Source organism: Rattus norvegicus, chromosome 1, assembly GCF_036323735.1.
Source record: "Rattus norvegicus strain BN/NHsdMcwi chromosome 1, GRCr8, whole genome shotgun sequence".
NCBI lineage: Eukaryota > Metazoa > Chordata > Mammalia > Rodentia > Muridae > Rattus > Rattus norvegicus.
Genome location: NC_086019.1, coordinates 28,756,419 through 28,784,016, shown reverse-complemented (window position 1 = coordinate 28,784,016; position 27,598 = coordinate 28,756,419). Strand labels below are relative to the sequence as shown.

The 27,598-nt window shown below is 41.0% G+C and overlaps 1 protein-coding gene across 9 annotated transcripts in view; it reads right to left on the bottom strand.

The window, feature by feature from the left end:
- Positions 1 to 27,598, bottom strand: part of Ncoa7 (nuclear receptor coactivator 7) — a 161,278-nt gene that overhangs the window by 51,875 nt on the left and 81,805 nt on the right. For 6 of the 9 annotated variants that reach the window (XM_063276554.1, XM_063276541.1, XM_039099278.2 and 3 more), the window contains 7 exons: positions 14,469 to 14,548; positions 11,768 to 11,875; positions 9,316 to 9,429; positions 8,223 to 8,348; positions 6,689 to 6,873; positions 3,443 to 4,485; positions 2,374 to 2,542 (listed from right to left, as the gene is read on the bottom strand). In XM_063276554.1, coding sequence (XP_063132624.1) covers positions 2,374 to 2,542; positions 3,443 to 4,485; positions 6,689 to 6,873; positions 8,223 to 8,348; positions 9,316 to 9,429; positions 11,768 to 11,875; positions 14,469 to 14,548 — 1,825 coding nt within the window. The remainder of the gene's footprint in view (positions 1 to 2,373; positions 2,543 to 3,442; positions 4,486 to 6,688; positions 6,874 to 8,222; positions 8,349 to 9,315; positions 9,430 to 11,767; positions 11,876 to 14,468; positions 14,549 to 27,598) is intronic. The other 3 variants (XM_063276558.1, XM_039099281.2, XM_063276557.1) reach the window with 1 other exon arrangement.

Below are 27,598 nucleotides of genomic sequence, written 5' to 3'. Positions count from 1 at the left end.
ATTCCCCAATATTTATCACAAAAGCTTTCATAATTAACAAATGCAACATGTCCCCAAGACAATATTTGGTTAATTAATAATGAATTCAAGAAACAAAACTATTTGCTACTCAAAGACAAGTAAACCAAATCAATATACAGTGTGATGAAATTCAACAAATGGACCTACATTAAGAAGCTTGCAAAACCACTTGTGGAAGAGGTCCAAGAAAAGTACTGTTCTCAGCATTAAAACTGTATCCAAGTTAATGAATGACAGAAAAAATAATTACATGTGGGATTGCTAAATTATTCTATAAGAGCCCATGGTATATGCAGTTCCATTCTGAAAGAAACTCAATTTCCAAATACTATAATACATTTTTTTTCTTAGAAAAAGAAAACTCTGTGTGTGTGTGTGTGTGTGTGTGTGTGTGTGTGTGTGTGTGTGTGTAAAATCAACCAATCTCTCAATATGTCTCCTTCTCCTTTCCTCCACCAAATGAAGTCTATACAAGCAACAAATGTGGCCGAAAAATTCAGTGCTATTTCTTCCCTACCTATAAAATCATGAAGGGGCCAAATCTTTTCAGATGCGGATCTATTACAATATTCTACTCCTGGGAGACCAGTTTATTCCAGAGCGTCAGAAGTCAACATTTCTTCTGGTACAGCACATTTAAATAATGGTAGGAAATGGACATGCCGGTTCATTCCCCAGAGTCCTACTTCAAAACTTCCATGAGATCCCAGGAGTTGCATGCATGGTTAGAGGGTACATCAGATAAATACAGAACAGACTATGTTTATTGCCCTTATTAATGTAGGTTTGTACCTAAGAGAAAGAGGAGATATTAGCAAATTTATTCATTACAATCCTATTATTTTCACATTAAACTGTAATTTATGAAAATGAGGCGAGTCTCCTGGTGAGAATTACCACCGTAGGCAATAATCATCTGGAGAGTGTGGCCTTCTTTGGTGTCTCACTTGGCTTTGTGAGAACTCATGCTATAGAAGGTTGATGAGTTCTATCTACTAATCAAATGCCTGTCCAAACGATGATGACTAGTCAGGAAAAGCTGTGTGGCTTTCAGAGTTAAAATTAAGTCCTTTGCAAGTCTTTATTCTCTCTTAGTGTTTTTATTCCAACACATATATATCAATTTCTAAAAAGCTAATTTTCTTTTAAAACTCCTATTTTATATTCTGTAAACAGATCATTTGTAGTACACTGCTCAAGAAAGCTATGCCACTATTGTTTGTCCCCAAACCAATAAAATCTCTTCTTTGGTAATATGCTTATACAAAACCCTGCCTGCATCCTCATGTTTGATGTAGAACTGATTCGTTAACAACAGGATGTGGCATCAACCTACATGTAGTATGGTGGCATAAGCACAGAAGACTCTTACTTGGCTGTAAGTCAATGCAGGCCTGTGATCTACGGCAACATGGGCAAGTCTAGAGGATTTCATGAAATACACCAGGCAAGGAAAGCCAGCATTCATACTTACCTGTGTGGGCAGGTATGAGCAGAAATGAGACCTTAGAAATGACAAGGTCAGTCAGATAGAAGGAGAACGTTCTGGAGTTCTCTAGTACAGTGAGGCAATGAGAAATTATAACAATATATTCTTTTTTTTTCTTTTTTCTTTTTTCCGGAGCTGGGGACCGAACCCAGGGCCTTGCGCTCTAGCAAGCGCTCTACCACTGAGCTAAATCCCCAACCCCAACAATATATTCTTTATCTAGAAACTGCCACATGGGGGGGGATTTGTGAACCCTCCCTCCAAAGAGAAATGATAAATGTTTGTGGGGATGGATATGCTAATTATTAGGTTTGATCTTTGTAGACTGTTACACACATGTATAAATATCATATTCATAAATATATACATATATAATTAACACCAGTTTAAAAATAATGATCCCCCAAACAAATAAAAGCATTAAATCTCCTTAAAGCCATGTAGCCCCATTATCTATCCTAGGCACCACGGATCATAGTTCTGTTGCTGCCGAGTCGAACAATCCCTTCAGAAGGCCCCAGAATCTTCAGTTCTCTCCCGTGGATGCACATTGAATATGACCACCAATACTGTCTCTTTACTACACTTCAAGAGCTTGGATGAGCTCCTTTACCCCACCAACGAGCATGTCCAATTTCACATGTTTGAGAGCATTTGCATTTTCCTTCGTTTGAAAATCAACTTTGCAGTTGTATTCAAAATGACCATTTCTAAAAGATAACCGGTATGTACTCTTCAAGAAGCTTTAAAAAAGCTATAATGAAGAAAACACTCTTACTCAAGAATAAAATAAACTATTTAAAGACAAACAATCCCCAGGCAGCTGGAATTGGGGCAATGAGTACTATCTCAGCTCTGCTCACCTCTCCCGGGGAACAGCAAACCAGTATTCAGGCTGCTTTCTCCTCTTGCCGTACTGCTGGACCATGGTGGTGCTGTGACTGGCAAAGGATTTTCTCATTGGCTTTCCCACTTTGATGCACAGAAACATGGGTGGGGTCTTACTCTTTTCTTCTTTTGAGGGAAGTATATCTAAATCACATATGAGAAAGCATTCCTCAACCCAGATAACATCGGTAACAGTTAAAGTTCTCAGCTTATAAAGGGGCTGGCCACACGTGGGAGCAGGATTCAGCTACATAGTATTAGACCTAATGAACCATCAGACTTTCTTTGGCACACGAGGACAACACTCTTGCATATTTCAGGTTAGCTCGTGTCAGATGGCATGCTGCACACTGAAAGTGAGCATAAGTGCCACTGCAGGTCAAACAGTGTAACACTACAGTGCAATTTGGTTTGGAACTGAAATCTCTCAAAAACATTTTTGGCCGGGCATGGTGACATGCACTTTTAATCCCAACCTCTGGGAGGCAGAGGCAGGGGGATTTCTGTGAGTTGTCACCAGTTAGCCTTGGTATATAGAACAAGTTCTACCAAGGATATGTAGTGAGACCTCCTCTCCTCTCCTCTCCTCCCCTCCCCTCCCCTCCCCTCCCCTCTCTCTTCTCCTCTCCTCTCCTCTCCTCTCCTCTCCTCTCCTCTCCTCTCTTCTCCCTCCCCTCCTATACCTTCCCCACACACATATATAGTCTCAACTTTTTAAATTTAGGCATGCAAGATAAGAAAAAAGAAAATTATTTGAAAGAGTTAAACACGTCTGAAATAGAAATCTATATTTAGTTCAAGTTCTAAATAGATACTATGTTTTATAAATTTGTTTTCCTCAGTCATTAATGCTCAGTGACAGTCTGCCTCAGTAAATAAAGTGGACCATAACCAAAGACACAGGGATTCCATGTGCATATATGTAGCCATACACGGGAACTCATATACAGACATACATACAGACAGACAGACATACTATACATACACACACATACACCAAACAAACCATCCAACTGAAACCCAGCCAACTAAACAACATCTTACCTTCGATGGGTACCTGAATTCTCTTTAGCAGCCATAACTGGATCTCAGATCTATTATCCATCTGTGCACCCTGACAGAGCTTGTCTAGAGATGATTCCAAAGAATCCAGAGCCTCCTTATTGTTAGTTACAGTTTCCTCTGCACTAGGATGTAGCTTTGGGGGCGGAGTTCCTCCCCCTTTTACACAGAGTGTACCTGGCTCTTTGTGGCTCTCAGGTGGGGAATCACCTGCTTGAGGAAGTGAGCTACTAAGTGTGATGTCTATTCCGTCTGGTTCAATACTTTTGCGTTCACTGAGTTCTGACTTCAGCACATTTTCTGACAGCTGTGAGCCTTCCTTGTTTTTATTCAGGTAGAATTCAATGAGTTTAACTTTATCTAGATCTTCATGTATACTGAGCGTACTTTCCCTCCAGTTTTCTGGGGATCCAGACTGTTTGTCGACTTCTGGCGCTTCATCTTGCTTCTCACCGGTTTCTGAATCTAGGGCCCCCTTCAGTTCAGCATCGCTCTCTGTTCCCGTAACGTCTGGGGCTGACTGCTCCTCCCCTTTCTTTGCAGACATGATTGTTTGTGGCGCATCCTTCTTTTGGTCATAAGGAAGGCATTCTTTCCTGGCATCTCCTTTGTCCATGCCACTCCCAGGTTGAGAGGAAAGTTCTTCCAAGTCAACAAAGTCCTCGTCTCCTAAAAGACGGTTTTCTTTGGCTGTAGGTTCTAAAGCAGCACATACGCTGGAAGGTCCCTTACTGAGCTGAGTCACTGAGGGAAACTCACTGGCTGTTCCCCTGGAATACTCCAGATTCTTTAATTTCCAGGACTCGGAGTCGTCCGGGGGCTCCGTACGTGTGCGCATGCGTTCCGTTGACTCCTCAGGCGAGCCCACTGATTTGACGTCTAAAGCGAGGGTCCTCTCCCCATTCTGCTGCCGTTTTTCCTTGTTGATGGACTTGAACTTACTGAACGGATTGATATCCTTCTCCGAAGCCAGGTCTTCCCATTCTCCAGGCCTGTACAGAGGACAAACATCCCGAGGTAGGTCACTGTAGGGGCAGAAACGGTGGATGCACATGGAATGTTAAAAATAAAAGCAAAAATGAAGTGGAGGAAAGAAACAAAACGACACAAGCAAAACAAACCCAAAACATATCACAACTTAAATTTATGCTAAAAATGATTTCAAAATAAGGAAATTAAACTGACAGGTGGATTGCAAAATGAAATATAACTCAAGCAAAAAGACAGACAAATGAATGGGCCACATGAGTTGTACCTTCCAACGGATCACACAGATGCACTCAGATGTTACCTGAAAGACTCTTCAATACAAAATAAAGTTTCTGACATTTACCAAGGAAAGCACAAAGGAGAGATTTAGCATCAATGACTAAAATTTCTTAAGTCAAACGCTTCCCTTTTTATAAATCTGTATTGTTCCTTGCCTTAAAATTTGATTTCTCTAAAGAATCTTCTACTTACAAAGGAGGTACAAAAGCTAACTTTCATTATTCCTGGAACAGCACTTTACAATTTAAGGTTCATCAAAGAAACTTTTACAGAAAAGTTCCTAACATCCTGCCTATGTTTCTTAAGGCATTTTAAAATTTACAGTAACAACAGTGTAACAACTGATTTATCAACTGACACTTGTTATCCCGAGATATAGTGAGTTCCTGCCCTCTAATAGGAGATGGTGAGAACTCAGATTTGCTAAGTATGTCCTTCCAGGTTCAAAATCAATGTCCAGGACATTATATGTTTTAGTTGGGTTGGTAGTTTGCTAGTTTTTTGTTGTTCTGAGTTTGTGAGTTTGTGAGTTCGTTTTGTAACCCAGACTAGCTTTGAACTCACAGCCCTCCTTCCTGGACCATCCAGGTACAGGCTAGGATTACAGCCTGTACCACTATACTTGGTTAAGGAAAAGCACATTTTAGAATGGCTGGAACATTTTGAGGGCCCTGTCTCTTCACCTAGAATACTAGCAGCATCTCTGCCGAGTTCATAGAGGTGCAAAACTTCTTTCCAAAGTGAATACTTTCAATTTCAGAATTAAGTATGCGTTCTTAAAGGGCTAGATGGTTTTCAAGTAGGACTTTATCTGTTCTAGCTTTAAAAGAAACGATCATGCCAATAAAATACTTAGAATTCGGAACACTTGGCACTTTCCAAGCAGTTTTGAATTTAAACAAAGACTGGAGTTACTTTATGAAATATTTGCGTGGAAAGCTCAGGCCTTTCCCAATAGGAAATGAAACCCCATATAAGCGCTAGGCTCTACTAAATGGCTTAAGAGCTTTAATTCATCCCTTAATTTAATAAGTATTCATAGGGGCCTATGCTAAAATATGGCAGTGGCTGTGCGTTTGCTCTGTAGGAATGTGAATACATGAAGTGGGCTAACCGACCCCAGAAAATGCTGGAGGATGCTTTGATCTCACAGTTAAGTAACAGATCATCCTCTTGTATTGCAACTTGAAATTGCATTTGGCAGACTAAAGACTGAGGTGTCCTGCAGAGAAAAGAACTCTGCTCTTCACATCCTTGAGCAACAAGTCAGTTTGTCCCGCAGACATCCAAGCTCTTTGACTTCTCCGCTCTCATGGAGAAAGGCACCTGCACCCCAGTTAGCCTCCCACCTAAGGTGGCCCACTCCTCCATTCTCCTTCCTTTTCCCTAGTCCGGGCTGCCAGTTGCCCAAGCCAGACTGACTTAAGCATAAGCTGTGTATGCTCACAGCCAAAACCAAGCATTGCTGCCGAAAGGATCCAATGGTAGCAACTGGTTCCTGTTAATTAATTTCTAGATTTAACCAGGCAACTCATAGGGAATCAATAATCCTCACGGTTGTTCCCTTCCTACTTTCTGTGGCAGCTGCACCCCCACCCCAAAATGGTGGCTGGAGTTGTTTAGTCACTCCTTACACCCCTTTCTCCCCCCTCTCATCCATCTCCTCTGTCTCCTGTCCCCTCCCTCCCTGTCCCTCTCCCTCCCTCTCCCTCTTCTGTCTCCCCAGGTAGACTTTAAGTAGATATTTTTTCCTTTACTATTTGGAAAACTTTACTAAGTTTTCTTAATCATTTCTATTTCACATTTTTCAGCTTCACAGCACTAAATCTCTATCTCTTGTTTTCCCTCTAGATAGGCCCTTGCTTCTACAATGCCCAGGCTTCTACAGATACCCTCACTTTGAGATTCCACGTAAAGGTCTCTCTAGCCCCTCGTCCAAAAAGAAGACGTGGCCCTTACGATGGCAGAGCGTCCTTGATCTTCATGTGGGAAATGTCGTTGTACAGGGCAATGGAGACCACCTCTTCCATGGGACAGATGAGGCCATACTCTTCACACCCGTTTTCAATCACCAAGGGGTCGGACTTATGAGGGTCAAACATGATGTTGTTAGGAGTGACAATCATGACACCCCCAACCACACCCTGCAAAGGAAGGAACAGAAGGTATGACTTGGGATAGGAAGTATTCCTCAGGTATCACAGAGCCTTAATAATGGGAGCCACAGTCTCCTGTGTGGCTAGCAAACCTAGCAAACAATGCTGGCGGCTGGGGAGGCCTCAGAGCAGTGACAGCTCCCTGTTGCTCACACAGTGGCAGCTGGATGACTGTGTTGAGATCTTGCCTTGTCCACTTGTACCCCATTTCTCTATCAGAAGGACAACAGACTGTCCCAAGCCCACTGATGACCAACAATGTGATGCTTTACAGTGCACACAGCAAGACATGGCCGTGTTTCCGGTGCGTGGCTCATATGTGCAGTGCTGAAGGAGAATCAGAATCATGCTGCCAATGAACAGTCCCAGTGTTTTTGTCTAACACAATCGCAAGTCTGCAAAATCCAATACAAACAGCGACAGGGAAGACTTGCAGGTCCGATTAGTACAGCTGTGTTGTGGAAATTAGTCACTCGTCTCCAGAGCCTCAAGTCTGGAACTTTCTCAGGCTACACTGAAGTCCCCTGTTGATCAGCAACACAGTATCAATGAGGGACCACAGGGGCCTCCCAGGGGCCAAGCCAATTGACGCCTTAGATGAGTCTTGTAATTATCTCTGGGAATTGTGTGCAGTTTAGGATTATTTTCCCCCAAAAGTTTCTCTGCTGTTTGTAATCTGATACAAATTTCAAATCTAAGCACAAAACATCAATATAGACCTTTCTTCAGAAGGTCACAAGAAGTTGGATTTCTTTTGTAAACATCAATGACCAGAAAAATAAAAGCAAGATGCAGCTGAAGAAACTTTGAATACTAACATTACCAGCATCAACACTAACTTGACAACTTCCATTCCTTAGATTAGAAGTAAAATCATTGCAAGAATCATGTCCTTTAAGTATCGCATCCCACTGTTAAATTTTAGTATCGTTCTTAACTTACAGAGGGGAAAAGTATACAACAAGGATACCCAAGGACCTTCCCTCACATCTCATATCCAGCAAGTGGTAAGAGTTAGAATTTAAATCCTGCAAGGATTTGCTGTTAAACTCAGACCATCTCCCTAAAACTTTACAGGTCAAAAGCTTAAAAAAAAAAAAGAAAAGAAAAGAAAGTCAAATCCAAAATCATAAGACATCAGGTTTCTATTTAACGAATGTATTCATTTTAGTAGGTAAAAGGCCAAGCAACCAGCAAGAAAAGTCAATGAATGTTTGTCAAATTGTGCACTGCGGCTGTGGGTAAAATATTCTAAGGGAGCTTCCTATCCAGCAACGAGCCATCTTGTTTAGTTTCTGCAGGTTCCCTGAGCGGAAAGCAATCACAGTGGCAGATACCTTTCCATCAGTGAAGTAGCGACAGTTCATTTTGAGGAATTTTACAACACCTGGCTCGTCCTCTTCAGAAGTGGATGATAAGACCCTCTCGATGGGTTTTAAGGCCTTTCTTGCTAAGTCTGCATCCTTTGAAAGCAAAAATGTCCAAAATTAAGGGGAAAAAAATCATCTTGCAAAACACATTACACCATAAGTATGCTATCTCCACTTCTCCTTGAACATTCGAAAGGAAAATGACACATATCCTTCAAAAATACCACAAATTATTAATTTTTGTTTTCAAAAGTTTCTCTAATATTTGTAATCTGATACAAATTCTTGACTATAAAAACGGAATGTTAATACCTCTCTTTAGAAGTTCACTAAAAATTGGATTACTTTTGTAAACACCAACAGATAACTAAAATCATTACACAGCTGAAGTAATTTTTAATGCTAACATCACCAGCTTCAACCCAAGCTGAAAACATTTATTCCCTAAATTAGAGGTAAGATTGATAAGTATCCCAATCAAACTAAGATTGAAAAGTATTTGTAAGCCCTTAAAACTGTTTCATTAAATGCTTTTGAAAATATCCAAAATGGAAGAATTCATTGCAGATTAACTGATTCCAATTCCCTGGGGAAAAGCACAATGTACTCACTTAATTGGGGAGCTAGCATCCTGCTTTTGTAAGGGGTCTGAACCTGTGGGTAGTCACCCACTTTGGGAATTGAAGGACCCTTTCACGGGGGTCACATAAGACCATTATGATTCATAACAGTAGCAAAATTACATGTATGAAGTAGCAACAAAAATAATCTCATGGCTGGGGCTCACCACAACACGAGGAGCTCTTTTAAAGGATCACAGCATTGGGAAGGCAGAGAACTGCTGCTTTTGCACACAGCATGCACTTTATCTCTGAGACCTTTGGTAAAAAGGTATGTTGAGATAGGATGCATTCTCTCAACTGACAGCAACTTTCCTGACCTCACCACTTAACAGGCGTTTTCAGATGTGATCTTTTAAGAACACAGAGAACACAGTGTACTGATTTCCACAGCTAATCCTAGGCATGAAGTCCAGCGTGTAAAATGCTTGCATACATACAGGCAGCTTGTCATACTCTGCATCTGATGATGATGGGGACACAGTAGCACCAGGGGTGGATGACGAGAGCCGTAAGGTACTAGAAGGGATGTTGGCATCTGGCACAAACAGAACCTGGGAACAAGAAAGCGTGGCTGAGTGAGGGCCTATGTCAAACAATCCCTGAGCTCATACGTAGAGAACTCACACCTTTGTACATCACACTGCAAAACAGGCTGACTTCTGAACTAGTACTGTGAGACCATATTTCAACATTCTTTCAACCAAACAGCGACACTTGGGCAGGGAATCAAATATAATCTTAAAATAAAAACTTTTGCTGTTATTGACAGAATTTGAGGCCAATCATTTAACAACTGATCACAGATCAACAGTTTTTAACATTTCTACTTTCGGAATTAGCTATTTAACCCTCACTTCAGAGAGCTGGCAAGATGACTCAGTGTTAGAGGTCCAAAGCCGATCACCTAAGAAACCCGAGAAAAAGCCAGATGCAGCAGAAGCACAGGGAAGCTCGCAGACCAGCTAACCTTGAACACACAGCTGAGTACCAGAGACAAGACTGATGCTGCCTCATCCACAGATCAGAACTGCCCCCAAAAGTTTTCCATCACGCTGACTCGTGTGTGCACTTACACACCTACACACACTCAGAGGGTGGGGGACAAATCCGCATTTAAATCCAGAAAAAAAAATGAGTTAAAACCAGAAAATCCATTAAGATAGGGGTGAGAAAAATCTAAGTCAAGGGATTTAAGATGATGAATGACGACTGGATACTACTGAAAATACATGCCACACAATTATTAAACACCTATCGAGAGGTTGATCAAAAGCACCTCTGAGTGACCATAAAGCAACACAAAGAGGAACATCTTTTTATTGTGTATGAGGAAACCAAGCTGTTTCTTGAACGTGTGACTACTCTCCTCCAGAGTCCTGCTGAACCATACAGCCTCCATGATGTGCTTACCACGCTGTCTGTATCAGTTAATGGCAACTGCCAAGGCCTTGAGTTCTATGAGATCCATTCACAAGTGATTCTAGTGGCGTGGTCTTATTACATAATGCCTGAATTTATTTTATGTAGTTAAACTAGAGAAATGGATGTCTCTGAACTCTGGGAAAGCATCAGGCAACACAGTAGGAGACAGCAAGCGATAAAGCTGGGAAGCTGGTTGGGCTTCTTCAGTGGAATTGAATTGGGCCTTGGCCATGGGCTGGGGAGAGGTTTTCCTCCCGTGTTTGTTCCAATACAAAACAAGTGGAGATTTGAGGTATCAATATTCTTTATCAAAGAATTTATCAAACAAATTGGCTCTTTAGCCTAGAGAAAATTAAGTACATATTGCCAAGGTGTCTTATAAGGAGGAGAAGATTTTTAAGTGAATATTCACAGGAACTTAAAAGAGTGTAAAAGTGCATTCATTGTACATTAAACCCCATTGGGAACACGTAAGAAAGCAGTCTAAGCCAGAGCTTCCTGAGAGGGACTGTAGGTCTCAGCCATTTTTTAATAAAGCTATTCGTTCCTACTATTTGCCTTTTGAAGCAACAAGTCCAGGGTATGATTTTAGTTCATTCGACAAGAAAGTCCCCATCCCCGCCATCATCAAAGCCAGCCTAGTTCCTCTCCACCTCAAGGTGATCAGCAAACCAACCTCAGAAGGATAACTCTTAAATTTTCTGGAGACACAGTGAACCAAACTGGCTCTGATTGATCAGATCCACTAGTGAGATAGAACTGGATATCCAGCGATTCTGTGGACAAGGCTTTACTTGACCTTAGAGATGCACTTTCAATGACTGAGCCATGAACAGATTGTTGAAGGTACTTTTGTAGTAAAAAGTTAAAGAGCAGCTAAACATGGCATCCTGTACTGAGCGCGGAGAGCGTCCCGTGGCAAACTAAAGAGGGAGGAAGACTGCTCATTTGTCAGCTTACGATGCTGACTGAAGTTACTAGAACCCTGAAGTACAATTCAGGTTGGTTTTCTCATGACGACTTTTCTCAATGTCTTTCTTTTACTTCGGAAGGTGGACAATTATGGTACAAATTAAGACATGAAAAAAAAACACCAAATTTATTTCTAAATTAAAATACAATGATAGCCATGCTTTCTAAATTGAACTTGTAAATCAGAGTAAAATATTGTAACACAAAATATTGTATTATATTTGACAGGAAAAAAAAGTGTTTATTAATTTAAAACTCTTGATGCCCTTGTAAACACTTCCTAAGTTGAAGACAGTAGTGATAAATGAAAGGATCAAAACCCATCTCTGAGTTTTTCATCAGAACTAAGACGCCTTCAGAACTCTTGGCTCTGAAGGAGAGGAATGATTTGTCCCTGAAGACAATTCTGTGGCACCAATACTAAGTTACTTACTATGGTAACAAAAATACGAAGGCAAAACTTCTAAAATAATGTTCAACATAAAAAATAATTACCTGGCCTGGAACAATAGTATGTGTGAAGAGTTTATTCAATTCCACTAATCTATTAGGAGTGACATTAAACTTCAGTGCAACAGAGTTGAGGGTGTCCTGGCTTCCGGCCTGCAGGAGTGAAATGAACGAGTGTCAGAGTACGTGAGGCAAAGCCAAACCAAACCAAACAAACAACAAACAGATACAAAGCATCACCGTGGTCATGACAGCAGTGAACAAAACATACCAGCTCTGTCCAAATGTACCATGAAAAGGGGCAGCAATTACATTTCCCTTTTCCTGTCCTTCCTCATGAGTGACTGTTTTATGGCGCCGTTGCGTTTTGGTTTTATATTGTGACAAACATGCACTGCAGCCTGAAAACCATCAGGCAGCCCAATTTTGCCTCAAGTTTGCAACAACCCTTGTGTCCCAGCTGCCCAAGTATTGAAATGTCAGGTGTGATTACTGTGCCTGTCTTATTTATAATACTTAATAAAACTATACACAAAAGCATCGTAGCTGCAGCTCATTTCTGGACTCCCTCATTTTCTGCTGTTACTGAACACTAATGAAGTTCTAACTTTCCTTTGGCAAAACTTAGGTATATTACTTTATATGAGAAAACTCATCCACCCTAAGGATTTTCAGGCTTTAGCATCACCGTAAAACATAGACTGAGAACCCGCACCCTAGAACCGGTCTGATACTGTTGCTTACTGGCCATATGGCTTTACATGGTCAATCTAAAACAAGGATTTATCAGAAAAACACAGTCACTGAAGAGCAACAACATTTAGCTTCTTCTAAGAAGTCGCTATTTCACAGTGAATCTAAATAGAACTATAATTGCTGCTCATATAGTATGCCATCTCCAATACGTGGAACACAGCTGCTGGGCTCTAGGAACTTGGAGTTCAACGACAAAGTCAAGTTCGTGGCACACAGGGTGAGGCTCCAGTAACCAACCCTTGTGCTGCACTATCATCCATAGATTCAAGGGTGTGGAACACATCCTGACATGGGCCGAGAATACAACAGACACGGGGTCTAGTATCTCCCCTGAATGAGAGAATTAAGGCAGAAGATAGACTTTAAACCAAACATATCAGTGAGCAGTACTGAATGCTATAGTATATTTGTGCACACTGTGAACCGGGAAATTGTGTTATTTACTGGAGAAAACCTATTTCTGGTTGTGGTACGGCTCAGCCCTAGCACACACCCTTTAATCAGAGATTTCTGTTTATTGTAAACAGGATAAAATAAAGTCAACCATAGGTCAAGAGGTGGAGTAAGCGACCAGTTGGCAGGGAGTGAACATTGGACAAAACCATAGAGAGTGAGAAGTCAGGAAGACAGATGAAGAGACGTTCAGAAAGTAGTAAGGAGGGACAGTCTGAGGGGTTTTTGAGCAGGTGGAAGGAGAACTTCTTCTGGGGACACTGGCTGAGGAGGAAGGTCAGCTGGGTCTTTCTCTGCCCATGAGAGTTAGCAGGCTTTCACTCTGTCATCAGGCTCCCAATCTTTATTGGTAAAATCGAATGCTTGGATTTTGTTTAAAAAAAAAAGTAGCAGTTAAAATGACTTATTGATAAATGAGAGAAAAAGAACCTGATCTGGACTTTCTGGATGGTGAGAAGAGGTGGGAGTGGTGATAGAGAACAGCAAAGGCATATCTAAGATGGCCTGGCTTATATAAATACTTGGATCATGAAGCTATTGCTTTTTGGAAAAGGATCAAGCAGAGAGAAGATCTAAGTGCATATGTTAAGCAGCCATAGACTGATGCCCTTGGATCTTAGAGAGGTCTGGGATATCGCCTACGATTGGTAGTCTTGGGCAGTCTGAAGACAATTCATTGTTTGTCTGCTGGAACAAAGCTGAGTGCAACCTGAACTGAAAATTCCTTCTCTGTTGAGAAAGGTCATCTCGTTAAAGCAGGTTCTAGTAGGGTGCATGAGGTGGATCCCTTCATGGCCTTCCAGATGATCCTAAGCAAGGTTGATGATTAGTAGAGTTACAGACATGGTAGCCAGAGAGAAAACATGGATTGGTCTTATGTATTGTGTATTCAGATGCTGAACTCTATACCCCAAGATTCTGACAGTGGGCATTATATTGACCAATGTGCTGTCAAGAATGATCTCTAATAATCTCTGACTGGTAAATAAAAGGCTAGAGCCTGTGACTGGGAGGGGAGAGAGGAAGGCAGAACTTTAGCTTGATTGAGGGAATCTGAGGAGAGATTACAAGGAGAGAAAAGGAAAAAAGAAAGGAGAGGAAGGAGGTCACCATGAGGTAGGATGAACCATGAGAATGGACCATGAACATGTAGCCACGAAAACCTCACCCTGAGAACTCACATGGGACAAGGCAAGACTCAGTTGGCAAGTAACAGGGCATTTATTTGGTTATAAATAGATTAGTTGGGTGAGAATAGTTCAGAGCCTACCCAGCACAGTGCTAGTAGCTTGTTAATAAAATCTCATGTCTCTATGTTACTCGGGAGTTAAATGGGATGGAATGCGTCAGAACTTCTCTTCCCACATAAAATTACTACAACAGAGGGAAAAAGGCATGACCTAAAATGGTTCTTGAGAAACTACATTATGTAATGGGTATTCAAGAAGAGTATAGTGGAGATCCAAAGTAAGTCAACGGAAAAGTGTGCTTACATCACAGCACCGGTGATCACTCCAGCCACCTTGATCATACTTACAGTATATTCCAAGGTACCCTGGGGCTTCTGTACCACCATCTTCTTCTCTTTCTTATCATGACTTTTGCTTTGATTGTCATCTGAAGAAGAAATCATATACACTGATGAATTTTGAGGAATTGAATACAGAACACATCTACATTATATGAAAACCCATCAAATTAATAAGAAATAATATCAGTAGGAAAATAGACACTAAGTGGAAATGGAATGCACTCATCAAGTATACTACCTCTGTGATCACCAGAATAAATGATGATCACCAGATAATAGAAACGAAACAAGGTAAAGTTTCCAGTTGTTAAAATATCACTTTAAACGGGAATATCTAATGGAATGAGGTTGCAGCAAAACCAGTATAATCACTATATAAACTATGCATAATGCTAATAACTTTAGCCTATTAGAAAGTGCTTTCATTTATGTAGCAACAGCTTTAGGATGCTCATTCTCTGATTAAGTTATCCTTCTTCTAAGAAATTAAGAGGACAAACTCAGAAAAGAAATAGTAAACACATATTTCAAAAATACTATTTGTAACATAAACATTGGAGAACCATAATTCCAACAACAGATTAGAGTGGACCATAGCTCTTCTTGTTGATTTGTTTTATTACCTTGAGATAGGTTCTAGAGAATCGTGTATTAGGACTGAACGTTTTATGTCGCTAAGGATGACTTTGAACTCCTGATCTTCCTATCACCATCTCTGACACCCTGGAGTCACAGGTAAGCACCGCCACATTTATTTTATGCCATGCTGAGGGGTGAACCAGGTTTTAGGCACGGTAGGCAGGTACACTAATAACTAAGTACTTCCCCGATTACTTCTGTTATTATACGTCAAACGATCTGCTACTTCCAGTTTCATATGATCTCCCTTGTTATAGTTAAATTCAGTGTAATGTACTAATATAAATATAAAAACCATGGAGACATATTCCAACTGATTAAAAAAATAGGAGTAGCAAGAGAAATGTAAGACCGAAAGCAAGAAAAGATACTCCAACTTTTATCAGGCGGGAAAAAATGCATATAAAATAGAAAACACCTGACAAGCCGGGGAACTAGATATCTGATCTCAGAAGAAACGTGAACAGCTACCAGAGGTGTAACCTGATTCAGCCACTACAGCGCCAAGCACCTACAGGGTGCATATGTGTGAGCGATTAAACACACAGATGCACAGGGTCTCCTGTGAGGAAAGCACTTTATATATACCACAGCAGTCCTGTGAGGATGTTCATCACTGTATTCTCTGAGGCAAGCATGGATGGAAGGTGAGTACATGTGGTAGCTGTGCTCTGGGATTAGAGGTAGTCATTAGAAATACCAAGCCAGCCTTCCAGTTTCTGCCTGTGCCCTGAGCTGAAACAACTGAGCGCAGAGGTAAGACCAACTCTTCTGCTCTGAGTGATTTACCTGGAGGGCTGAGGACACCCAAACCCAGGAACAGTCTAGGACTGTTTCCTGTTTCTAGTTTCTGCCTGTGCTTGGAGCAGGACTGGTCCAACAGTTCTCTGTGCCCAAATCCCATGGGGGAGAGAGCTGGAATCTCAGAAGTGCAGAAATTCCTGAGAGCTCCGGAAAGACAACTAACTACTTATGCTCACATTCCTGGCCCAAGAGGAACCCACCTAGTGCCCTCTGTGCCTTCTGGGGACAGGAAACTAGGAATACTCAGGGGCAGGACCATTCCAGTTTCTGCCTGTACCCAGAGCTGAAAGCCAGTCACCAGGAGTGCTAACACACCTGAGAGGAGAGGTTAAGACCAACTCTGCTGCTGTGAGCAACCTGCTTGGATCCCTTAGGACACACAAACCCAGGAGCAGTCTGGGACATAACCCGTCTGGTTTCTGCTTGTACCCGGAGCTGAAGCAGTTCCCACAGCTCTCTGTACCCAGATCTTGCTGAAAGAAAACAGGTCTATAGGAGTGCTGACACACAGGCTTACAGGAGGGTAAAGCCACTGTTAGAAACAGTAAGACAAGCTAACACCAGAGATAACCTGATGGCGAGAGGCAAGGGCAGGCCCTGAGCAGCAGAAACCAAGGCCACTTAACATCATCAGAGCCCAGTTCTCCCACCAAAGCAAATACTGGATATCCAAACACAATGAGAAAGTAATATTTGAATTTAAAATCACATATCATGATAATGATAGAGGATTTTAAGGACATAAATAAGTCCCTTAAGAAATACAGGACAACACAGGAGAAGCCCTTAAAGAAGAAACACAAAAATTCCTTAAAGAATTATAGGAAAACACACAAAAAACCAAACAAGTGAAGGAATTGAACAAAACCATCCAGGATTTAAAAATGTAAATAGAAACAATAAGGGAATCACAAAGGGAGACAACCCTGGAAATAGAAAACCTAGAAAAGAGATCAGGAGTCATAGAGTCAAGCATCACTAACAGAATACAAGAGATAGAAGAGAGAATCTCAGGGGCAAAAGATATCAGAGAAAACACAGACACAACCATCAAAGATAATGTACAACACAAAAAGCTCCTAACCCAAAACATCCAGGAAATCTAGGACATAATGAGATCAAACCTAAGGAAAATAGGTATAGAAGAAAGTGAAGACTCCCAAATTAAAGGGCCAGTAAATATCTTCAACAAAATTATAGAAGAAAACTTTCCTAACCTAAAGAAAGAGATGCCCATAAACACAAAAGAAACCTATAGAACTTCAAATAGATTGGACCAGAAAAGAAATTCCTCCTGTCATATAATTGTCAAAACACCAAATGAACAAAATGAAGAAAGAATATTAAAAGCAAGAAGGTAAAAAGATCAAGTAAAAAGGCAGACCTATCAGAATTACACCAGACTTCTCACCAGAGACTATGAAAGCCTGAAGATTCTGGGCAGATGTCATACAGACCCTAGAGAACACAAATGCCAGCCCAGGCTACTATATCCAGCAAAACTCTCAATTAACATAGGTGGAGAAACCAAGATATTCCATGACAAAACCAAATTTACACAATAACTTCACACAAATCCAGTTTTACAAAGGATAATAGATGAAAAACTCCAACACAAGGAGGGAAACTACACCACAGAAAAAGCAAGAAAGTAATTTTCTTGTAATGAAACGAAAAGAGAACAAACATAATCCCACCTCTAACAACAAAAATAACAGGAAACAACAGTCACTATTCCTTAATATCTCTTAACATCAATGGACTCAATTCCCCCAATAAAAGGACATAGATTAACAGACTGGATATGTAAAGAGGACCCAGCATTTTGCTACATACAGGAAACACATCTCAGTGACAAAGATAGTCACTACCTCAGTAAAAGGCTAGAAAACAACTTTCTAAGCAAATGGTCTAAAGAAACAAGTTGGAGTAGTCATTCTAATATCGAATAAAATCGACTTTCAATCAAAAGTTATCAAAAAAAGATAAAGAAGGACACTTCATATTCATCAAGGAGAAAATCCACCAGGATAAACTCACAATCCTGAATATCTATGCTCCAAATGCAAGGGCACCTACGTTCATAAAAGAAACTTTACTAAAGCTCAAAGCACACAATGCACCTCACACAATAATAGTGGGAGATTTCAACACCCCACTTTCATCAATGGATAAACCATGAAAACAGAAACTAAACAGAGAAACAGTTAAAGTAACCGAAGTTATGAGCCAAAATGGATTTTAACATATCTATAGAATATTTAATCGTAAAATAAAAGAATACCTTTTTCTCAGTGCCTCATGGTGCCTTTTCTAAAATTGACTATATAATCAGTCATAAAACAGGTCTCAACAGATACAAGAAGATTGAAATAATTCCATAAATCCTTCAATAACAACAAAAATGACAACGCCTACATATACACGGAAGTTGAACAATGCTCTACTCAATGATAACTCGGTCAAGGAAGAAATAAAAATATTAAAGACTTTTTATAATTTAATGACAATGAAGGCACAACATACCTAAACTTATGGGACACAATGAAAGCAATGCTAAGAGAAAAACTCATAGGTCTGAGTGCCTCCAAAAAGAAACTCAAGAGAGCATACATCAGCTGCTTGACAGCACACCTAAAAGCTCTAGAACAAAAAGAAGCAAACAAAAAAAAAAAAAAAAAGAAGCAAACATACCCAAGAGGAATAGATGGCAGGAAATAATTAAACTCAGGGCTTAAATCAGCCAAGTAGAAACAAAAAGGACTATACAAAGAATCAACAGAACCAAAAGCTGGTTCTTTGAGAAAATCAACAAGATAGATAAACCCTCAGCTAGACTAACCAAAGGGCACAGAGAATGTATCCAAATTAACAAAATCAGAAATGAAAAGGGAGACATAACAACAGAATCTGAGGAAATTAAAAAAAAAAATCATCAGATCCCACACACCTATGGTCACTTGCTCTTTGACAAAGGAGCTAAAACCATCCAGTAGAAAAAAAGATAGCATTTTCAACAAATGGTGCTGGTTCAATTGGAGGTCAGCATGTAGAAGAACACATATGGATCCATTCTTATCACCCTGTACAGAGCTTAAGTCGAAGTGGATCAAAGACCTCCACATCAAACAAGATACACACAAATTAATAGAAGAAAAACGGGGAAGAGCCTTAAACACATGGGCACTGGGGAAAACTTCTTGAACAGAAAATTGCAAAGTTTCTGTAAGGCAAAGGACACTGTCATTAGGACAAAACAGCAACCAACAGATTGGGAAAAGATCTTTACCAATTCTACATCCGATAGAGGGTTAATATCAAATATATGTAAAGAACTCCAGAAGTTAAACTTCAAAAAGCCAAATAAGCTTATTAAGAAATGGGTTACAGAGCTAAACAAAGAATCCTCAGCTGACGAATATTGAATGGCTTAGAAGTTCCTAAAGAAATGTCCAACATCCTTAGTCATCAGGGAAATGCAAATCAAAACAACTCAGAAATTCCATCTCACTCCAGTCAGAATGACTAAGATCAAAAACTCAGGTGACAGCAGATGCTGGCAAGGATGTGGAGAAAGAGGAACACTTCTCCATTGTTGGTGGTATTGCAGACTGGTACAACCATTCTGGAAATCAGTCTGTTGATTCCTAAGAAAACTAGATATAGTACTACCTGAGGACCCAGCTATACCTCTCTTGGGCATATACCCAAAAGATGCCCCAACAATAAGATAGACACATGCTCCACTATGTTCATAGCAGCCTTATTTATAATAGCCAGAAGCTGGAAAGAACCCAGATGACCTTCAACAGAGGAATGGATAGAGAAAATGTGGTACATCTACACAATGGAGTACTACTCGGCTATCAAAAACAATGACTTCATGAAATTCATAGGCGAATCATGTCATCCCAAGTGAGGTAAGCCAATTGCAAAAACCCACACATGGTATGCACTCCCTGATAAGTGGATATTAGCTCCAAAGCTTGAATCACCCAAGATATAATCCGCAGATCACATGAAGCTCAAGAAGAAGAACGACCAAAGTGTAGATGCTTCAGTCCTTCTTAAAAAGAGAATAAAAATATTCATAGGAGGAGATATGGAGACAAAGTTTGGAGCAGAGACTGAAGGAATGGCCATTCAGGGCCTGCTCTACATGGGGATTCATCGTATATATAACACACACACACACACACACACACACACACACACACACACACACACACACACACACAGAGTCATCAAACCTAGACAATATTGATGAAGCAAGAAGTGCATGCTGACAGGAGCTGATACAGCTGTCTCCTGAGAGGCTCAGCCAGAGCATGACAAATACAGAGGCAGACTCTAGCAGCAAACCATTGAACTGAGAATGGGGTCCCCATTGGAGGAGTTAGAGAAAGGACTGAAGGAACTGAAGTGGTTTGCAACCCCATGAGAACAACAATACCAACCAACCAGAGCTCCCAGGGACTAAACCACTACCCGAAGAGTAGTGCTCCAGCTGGGCACCAATGGGAGGAGAAGCCCTTGTTCCTGCCAAAGCTGTAACCCCCTCCCAGTGTAGGGGAATGTCAGGGCAAGGAGGGAGGCAGTGGGGGTGATTGGGGAGAGGGAATACTATCATAGAAGGGGGAGAGAGGATGGGTTGGGGGCTTATGGATGGGAAACTGGGAAAGGGAATATCATTTGAAATGTAAATAAAAAATATCCAATAAAAAAATAAATTAAAACGAAGTAACTAGCCAGAGGTCCAGGGCCACAAATTCACACCAAGAGGAATAGGACAGATAAACCTGTACCATTCATACAGGTCTAAAACAGTTGTATAAAATTTTCAAGAACACATAAAAAAATTAACTAATCATACTGAATATAATTGAATGATGTGGCATGGGGGAGAAAAATGGCAGAGGAGAAAGAAGATATAAACAAACAAATAAATAAGAATGACCCTATCATTCTTGACATCATAATTTCTAATAAATAAAAGAAATGGGAATAATTCAGACACCTACATCTAATGTTTTACAGACCCCACCCCCATCTCCAGAAATTACTTACTATTAGATCCCCTGTGCAAAAGATATAGGGGTCTGGGTGAGAACAGGAAGGTATCATAACATGGAAAAAGTTACATCATGTTGGAGTTTCCTAGCTTTTCTCTATATCCTCTGAACACTATTTAAAATTAAATAAAAAGTCAAGAGAAGTGAATGAAGGAAGTGCCAGGAATACCCGCTGTAATCACCTTCCGGTAGCCACAGCAGGGTAACTTCAAAGAACTGAACATTCCATATAGCTCATGTACAAACAATTTAACCACAGGATTTTTGATTCTCATAACACATGTGAAAATGGGGTCACCTAGATCTGAGAAGGTAAGCAACGAAATATTAACAACATTCTTCCTTTTTCTTAATTCCATCTAAAGAGTCAGAGAAACTGAAATTTGTTTACACGAGAGATGGACCCCAGGCTACCATCTCCAGAAACATTTCTCCAAAGGTTCTTTTCAGCACAAGGTTAGATATTCATTCTCTCTTTTAAAAAAAAAAGTGTGTGTGTGTGTGTGTGTGTGTGTGTGTGTGTGTTGTGTGTGTGTGTGCTGTGTGTGTGTTGTGTGTGTGTGTGTATGGGGTGCCACAGGCCCATGTGGTCAGAGGACAATTTCCAGAAAGTAGATTCTCTTCTTTGATCATGGTGAAGGCTACTTATGTTTTTATTCATTTGTTCTTTTGAGAGAGGAACTCATCTAGTCCAGGCTTGCCTCAAACTCACTATGTACCTGAGGATGACCCTCGCCCCCTGATTATCTTGCCTCTGCCTCCAGAGTGCTGGCATCATGACCTCAGTGGGTTTTATGCAGAGTTGGGGATCAAACCTAGGCCCCCTGCATGCTAAGCAAGCATTCTCCTAACTGAGCCACATCTACAGTGCTGCTCAGCCCCTTCAACATCGCCCTGTTACTTTCTCGACCGAACTCTGTCTTTCTCGCTGGCACCATACATCGCTGTTACTGGGTTCCTTTGCTAGATCCAAGAAACGAGGAGAACTATTCCAGGTCCACGCACTTGTGGGCAGTTAACAGGGTATAAAACTACAAAAGGAGATGAGTTCTTCATAAAACTTTTAGTATAAATTTACTATGTATACTTGAATTTATGAAAAAACAACACAATTTCCCTTTTACTGGCATATGTTAAAGAAGTGTGTAACATGAAGATCAACTAGAACCAGGCAGGGTGCGAGGACATGGCCAAGGATGGAGGTGTGCCTGGGGAGTCCTGAGTGTTCGAGATAAAACTCCTAGGAAACAAAAGTGTTAGGACCTCGCTTTCTTAAACAAACAAACAAACAAACAAACAAACAAAAAAACAGAGTTGCTCTTAGAATGTGCTTCCGTGCCCCTATCAAGTATAGTGGATATGAGTGCATTTCCTTCAGAGTATGCCTTACTATCATTTGTTTTTATTATTCAATACATCGTATTTATAATTCATTGTAATCATTCATCACATACTACTTATTTACATGCCTCTGTGGAAAAACACATTTTTGCCACATGCGGCTTGTCCCTGTGACTGCCCTTTCCCCCTGTGGTTCTTCTTAACCCCCGTGTAAATTGATGCTCTGAATAAAGTTGGCGATTGCCTGAGATTTTAGTCTGCCTCGGTTTTAGGCTCCATTGTCTGGGCTCCACTCTCAAGAGAGGTAAACAAGAGGAGAGAAGATTCAGTCAGTCAGGAAGGTGCTGTTATACAAGCATGAGGGCCAGACTGGTATGTCTGACACAGAGAGCCAAAGTGTGACATCTGTAACCTCAACCTGGGAGGGGCAGAAGAGACAGCCGGGCCTCTGGAGCTTGCTGGTCAGTTAGTCTAGCTGAATGGGTGATCTCCAAGCTTAACGCGATCCCGTCTCAAGTAAGTAGAGACCTTGTGGCATGCATATGGCATCAAGCTACGCTGAAGATGTGGAAGCAGAAGTGTGAGCCCCAAGTCTGCATGAGATACACATTTACAATAAATAAGGAAACACATCCCACACAACTCTGGCCTACACACACGTGCATACCCCTTCTTTCCAGAGTCTACAGATGTGAAATACTTGAGGTAGAGTTCAAAGGGAGCGGTCTTTGATGTCTTGGGCTGTCCTAATGACGTCTGATACATAAGGAAGAAGGAACTTCCTGGTACAGGTCAACTTCCCAGACGCGTCTGACTGTGGGTACAACTTTTCACTGCAGTAACATTACACTGGGAAAAATCACATGTACCTGCCAAAGCTGCGAGCCGAACACAATGCTCTATGGTTGGCCAAACGAATTAGAAAGTCACTGGCCCATTTTAAGAATCGTAATAATCTCTGTCCATAGTGGCACAATGTAAAGTTCAACTTTACTTCCTAAATTGTTTTCACAGATAGAAAGATGGCCAACCCTGTACACCAGTGAACTAAATCAAGACAGGCTCTGGAATTCTCAGTCCACGGGCAAGAGGGTTCTGATCTCGATGAGAGCAAGGAAGGGGCAGGTAGAGGCACAGGAAAGGACAGACTCAACTCCAGCTTTGAAGGTGAGAACCTATGATTAGCCTCAAAGTTGTACCTGTCTGCTAATGACCTCTACTTCCAGCCTTAGGCTTCCTCATAGCCCCTTTACACCTACCAAATTCTAACTCTCTCCCTTATTTCAAGGATTTGTAGCAAATAAGAAAATGTGCCTATGGACAGAAGAAGAGGCTAACCCCGTATTCCTCAAACTACTCTGGACATTTTACTAGCTCTAGCCACAAGATAAAATGAAAACGGGCTATATGAGCCCCTGCTCTGTTTGAGATGGGGATGCAGTTCAGTTGGTAGAAGGCTTGCTTGCCTTGCAAGTGACCCTGGGTATAACCTCTGACAATGTACAAGCTGGTTACAGTGCTGCATATCTGTAATCCCAGACTACGGGAGGTTGACACAGGAGGATCAAACAGTCAAGGCCACCACCGGCTCCACAGAGAGTCTGAGGGCTACCCTTGGCTAAGTGTGGCCTTCAGTGTTCTCAAAATTTTAAATAAATAAAGATACAAAGAGTATCAGGATGATGATATAGTCCAGATGATGAAATAGAACCCTCAGCTCTCACTCTACTGAGGAAAGGTGACTTCAGTGACACAAAATGAGAGGGAATCAGAGAGGCAAAGGAAACTTTATCTGTGTTTCCAGACCTTTCAAAGAAAAGGAACCCTGGCTCTATGACCAGCATGTCCCAATACTGGAAACTGATGCATTCGACTGTAACAGTTTGATGCCCATAACCAAGAAATCAAATCGTTTGCCAGCTCGTGCATGTCACCAAACATCTGAGTACGATTTCACTTTGAGATCAAATTGGGCAGGTTCCAATGGCAGCATAATAGAAAGCAAGTAACGTGAAAGTATTTTGCATCGAGTCCGCCAGCTATACCTTAGGGAACTGTCTATAGCAAGCCCACTAGCTGTACCTTAAAGACTGTCTGTGGGGCTGGGGATTTAGCTCAGTGGTAGAGCGCTTACTTAGGAAGCGCAAGGCCCTGGGTTCGGTCCCCAGCTCCGAAAAAAAGAAAAAAAAAAAAACTGTCTGTGTCAAGTACAACAGCTATTACATAAGGAACTGTCTGTGTCAAGTACGCCAGCTACAGCATAAGGAACCGCCTGTGTCAAGTTTGCCAGCTACAGCATAAGGAACCGCCTGTGTCAAGTTTACCAGCTACAGCATAAGGAACCGCCTGTGTCAAGTTTGCCAGCTACAGCATAAGGAACCGCCTGATAACGTCATTGAGGAAGCAGTAAGGTATGTGTGACGCAGGGTCAGAGCCTTGTACAACTGCCACTGTCATTAGTCATGTGCAAATGACATATGGAAACAGACATCTAAATAGTTGAGGCATCATCGAAGAAGCTTCATTCCAGAAATGTAGTCATATGGTACTGAGATGACAGATCATTAAAACTCACTTCAAAGGGAACAAAAGCCTTGTTGGTCACTGATACACGCCCCTCTCACCAGCGAAGTCATGTGAAGTTCCACTGCATTAAGGAAAAACCTCACAATAGTAGCAACAATGTTACAACCCTTTGAAAACTAAAGAGCAGGAACTGCCTTAACCTCCCCCTAGGTTATCTAAGCGGCACCAGCCACTGAGAAGGAGACTTTCTGACGTGATGAGCAGAGAGCTCTAGGATTCCACCTTTCCTGAGCTGTCAGGCCTACTGGGTGGGCTTTAGAAAATGTCGGTACCTTTGAGTTATCCCTGGTCATTTAAGTAATCTCTGATACACGTTCTTGTAAGTAACTCCAGTAAACAGTTCACAAAGTTGGACTTTGGTGGCATTGTTTGTTACTTGGGGCTATCAACAGCTCCTTATCTAGGATGAGTAGATAGGGAACTAGTTTGTTCCTGTCGAGAACAGTGTCGAGCTTACAGGTCTACAGTGGCTGGTTAGGTACTTAAAGTCATTCTGAACCTTAGTTTACAGGTGCAGCTTAGCCCTAAGGTTTTTTTAAAGAACGGGTCCCCTGGAGGATCAAGGGATCCCACAGGCATGGTGCAGTTTCTCTTACATGTTTCCCATCTCCCCATGTGCAGTGAGAACAAGTCCCTAAGAGCGACTGCAGCAAAGCCTGGAAGGTTTCTGCACAGGGACTCTCCCAGGACACTAAGTAACAATACAAAGTCATAGGAAGCCAAGTCTACGACAGTTTGAAACCCCACAGACAAAGAGCAGACTCCATTTTCCTAGGAATGTAATGTGGCAACACTGGAATGAGCTCCAGGCACCTGTATTTTTATCCACGCTATCGTGTAAAATTAAATTCTCTTAAAGTAGACCTCTGTAAGCATATCATAAACCAAGAGCAATTATGAAAAGCAACTCAATGTAGTTCAGTGGTAATGAGCTTGCCTAGTATGTATAAGGCTGGGTTTCATCCCCAGAACCACAGTAAAATGAAAAAAGAAAAAGAAAAAAAGAAAACACTAGCCAATTTCAATGAAGAATCTCTAAATCAGGGTTTATATGCAGTTATCTTGGAGTCCCCAGTCTAAGTGAAGAATAAGGGTTTTAAGTATGAAAAGAAAAAGTGGCTATTAGATAGTTGAATTTTCTTTCTAAAGAACCAACATTGTCACAAGAATGTCAAAAATATATGATTGCTTAGAAAAGTGTCCAGACATAATAATCTTTGTTTTTTGTTTTTTGAGACAAGTTTCCTCTGTGTATCCTTGGCTGCCCTGGAACTTGCTCTGTAGACCAGGCTGGTCTCAAACTCAACAGTTGTAATAGAAATTGAATTGGGAAAGTTCCAGGCATGGTTTTGTCTACCAAGAAGATATTTAGCCTCAGTGGTAGAGCGCTTACCTAGGAAGTGCAAGGCCCTGGGTTCGGTCCCCAGCTCCGAAAAAAAAGAACCAAAAAAAAAAAAAAAGATATTTAGCAATAAATGTAGCATGATAATACTAAGAAATAGAAATAATTCAGAGCCACACAGTCTGCTGTTTTATACAGTTATAGCAAAGCAATTAAGACATATAATAAAAAGATGGGCTTTTAGTATAGAGTAAAATTGCCATTATAAACCAGTGAAAAAAGCTAGATTTCTTTATAAATACCTGCTGGGCAGATTTAGTTTAGGCACTAAACAGACAACGTATGAGCCCAGTTCTAACATTTAATCCCCATGCAAATTCGAGTGAATACATAAAATAGGGACACCAATATATCTTAGACAAGGCAAATTTGGAAAAACAATCTACAATGAGAGAAACAAGAGCTCAAAGATAAGTAAATGAGATTGGGTAAACAAAAAGATCACTGAAACTCAAGATCTTAATTTAAGATAATATACTCTACAATAGATTCAGGATTTTATAATAAAGCCAGATGTGGTGACACATGCCTGCAGTTTCAACTACTCAGAAGGCTGAGACGGGGATGAATTGAGTTCAGGAGTTTGCAGTCAGCCTGAGAAATACAAGATAATACCAATACTACTACTAATAATAATAATAAATATTAAACTCATGGAGCTGGAGAGATGGCTCAGTGGTTAAAAGCCGAGGACTCAAGTTCAATTCCCAGTGCCCACATGGCAGCTCACATCACCCATAACTCCAATCACTTCAATTCCAGGGTTTCTGACACCCTCTCACAGACAGGCTGACATTTAAAACACCAAGGGACATAAACAAAAAAATCAACCAACAAACGAGCTGGGCTTCCTTGTCTGGCCTCAGTGGGAGAGGTCACTTCCCATTTAGCCCTGCTGCGGCCAGGGCAGGTAGGTACTAATGGGGGATTTCTCCTTCTCTAAGGAGAGGGGAGGGCCTAGTGGGGAAGGGGCTTGAGAGAGCAGGACTGAGAAAAGAGGAGGGGGACTATATTGGGATGCAAAGTGAATAAGTAAATTAATTAATTAACATCATAAATGGCTTTGAATAAAGTAGAGGACTTGGGTTTCTGCACAAAGAAATATATTCCCCTGGTGATGCTAATAATTCATACTATAGGTTTGTCTTCAAAAAAGCACACTTAGTATGTTAATGCTGCCAACTGGAGCTGCTGACAGATGAGGAATGAACAAACTGAAAAAACTAAATTATGAACTGTTACAACTTTAAAACGCGTCAAGAGGCACTACGTTGAATTTTACCCTCTGACAC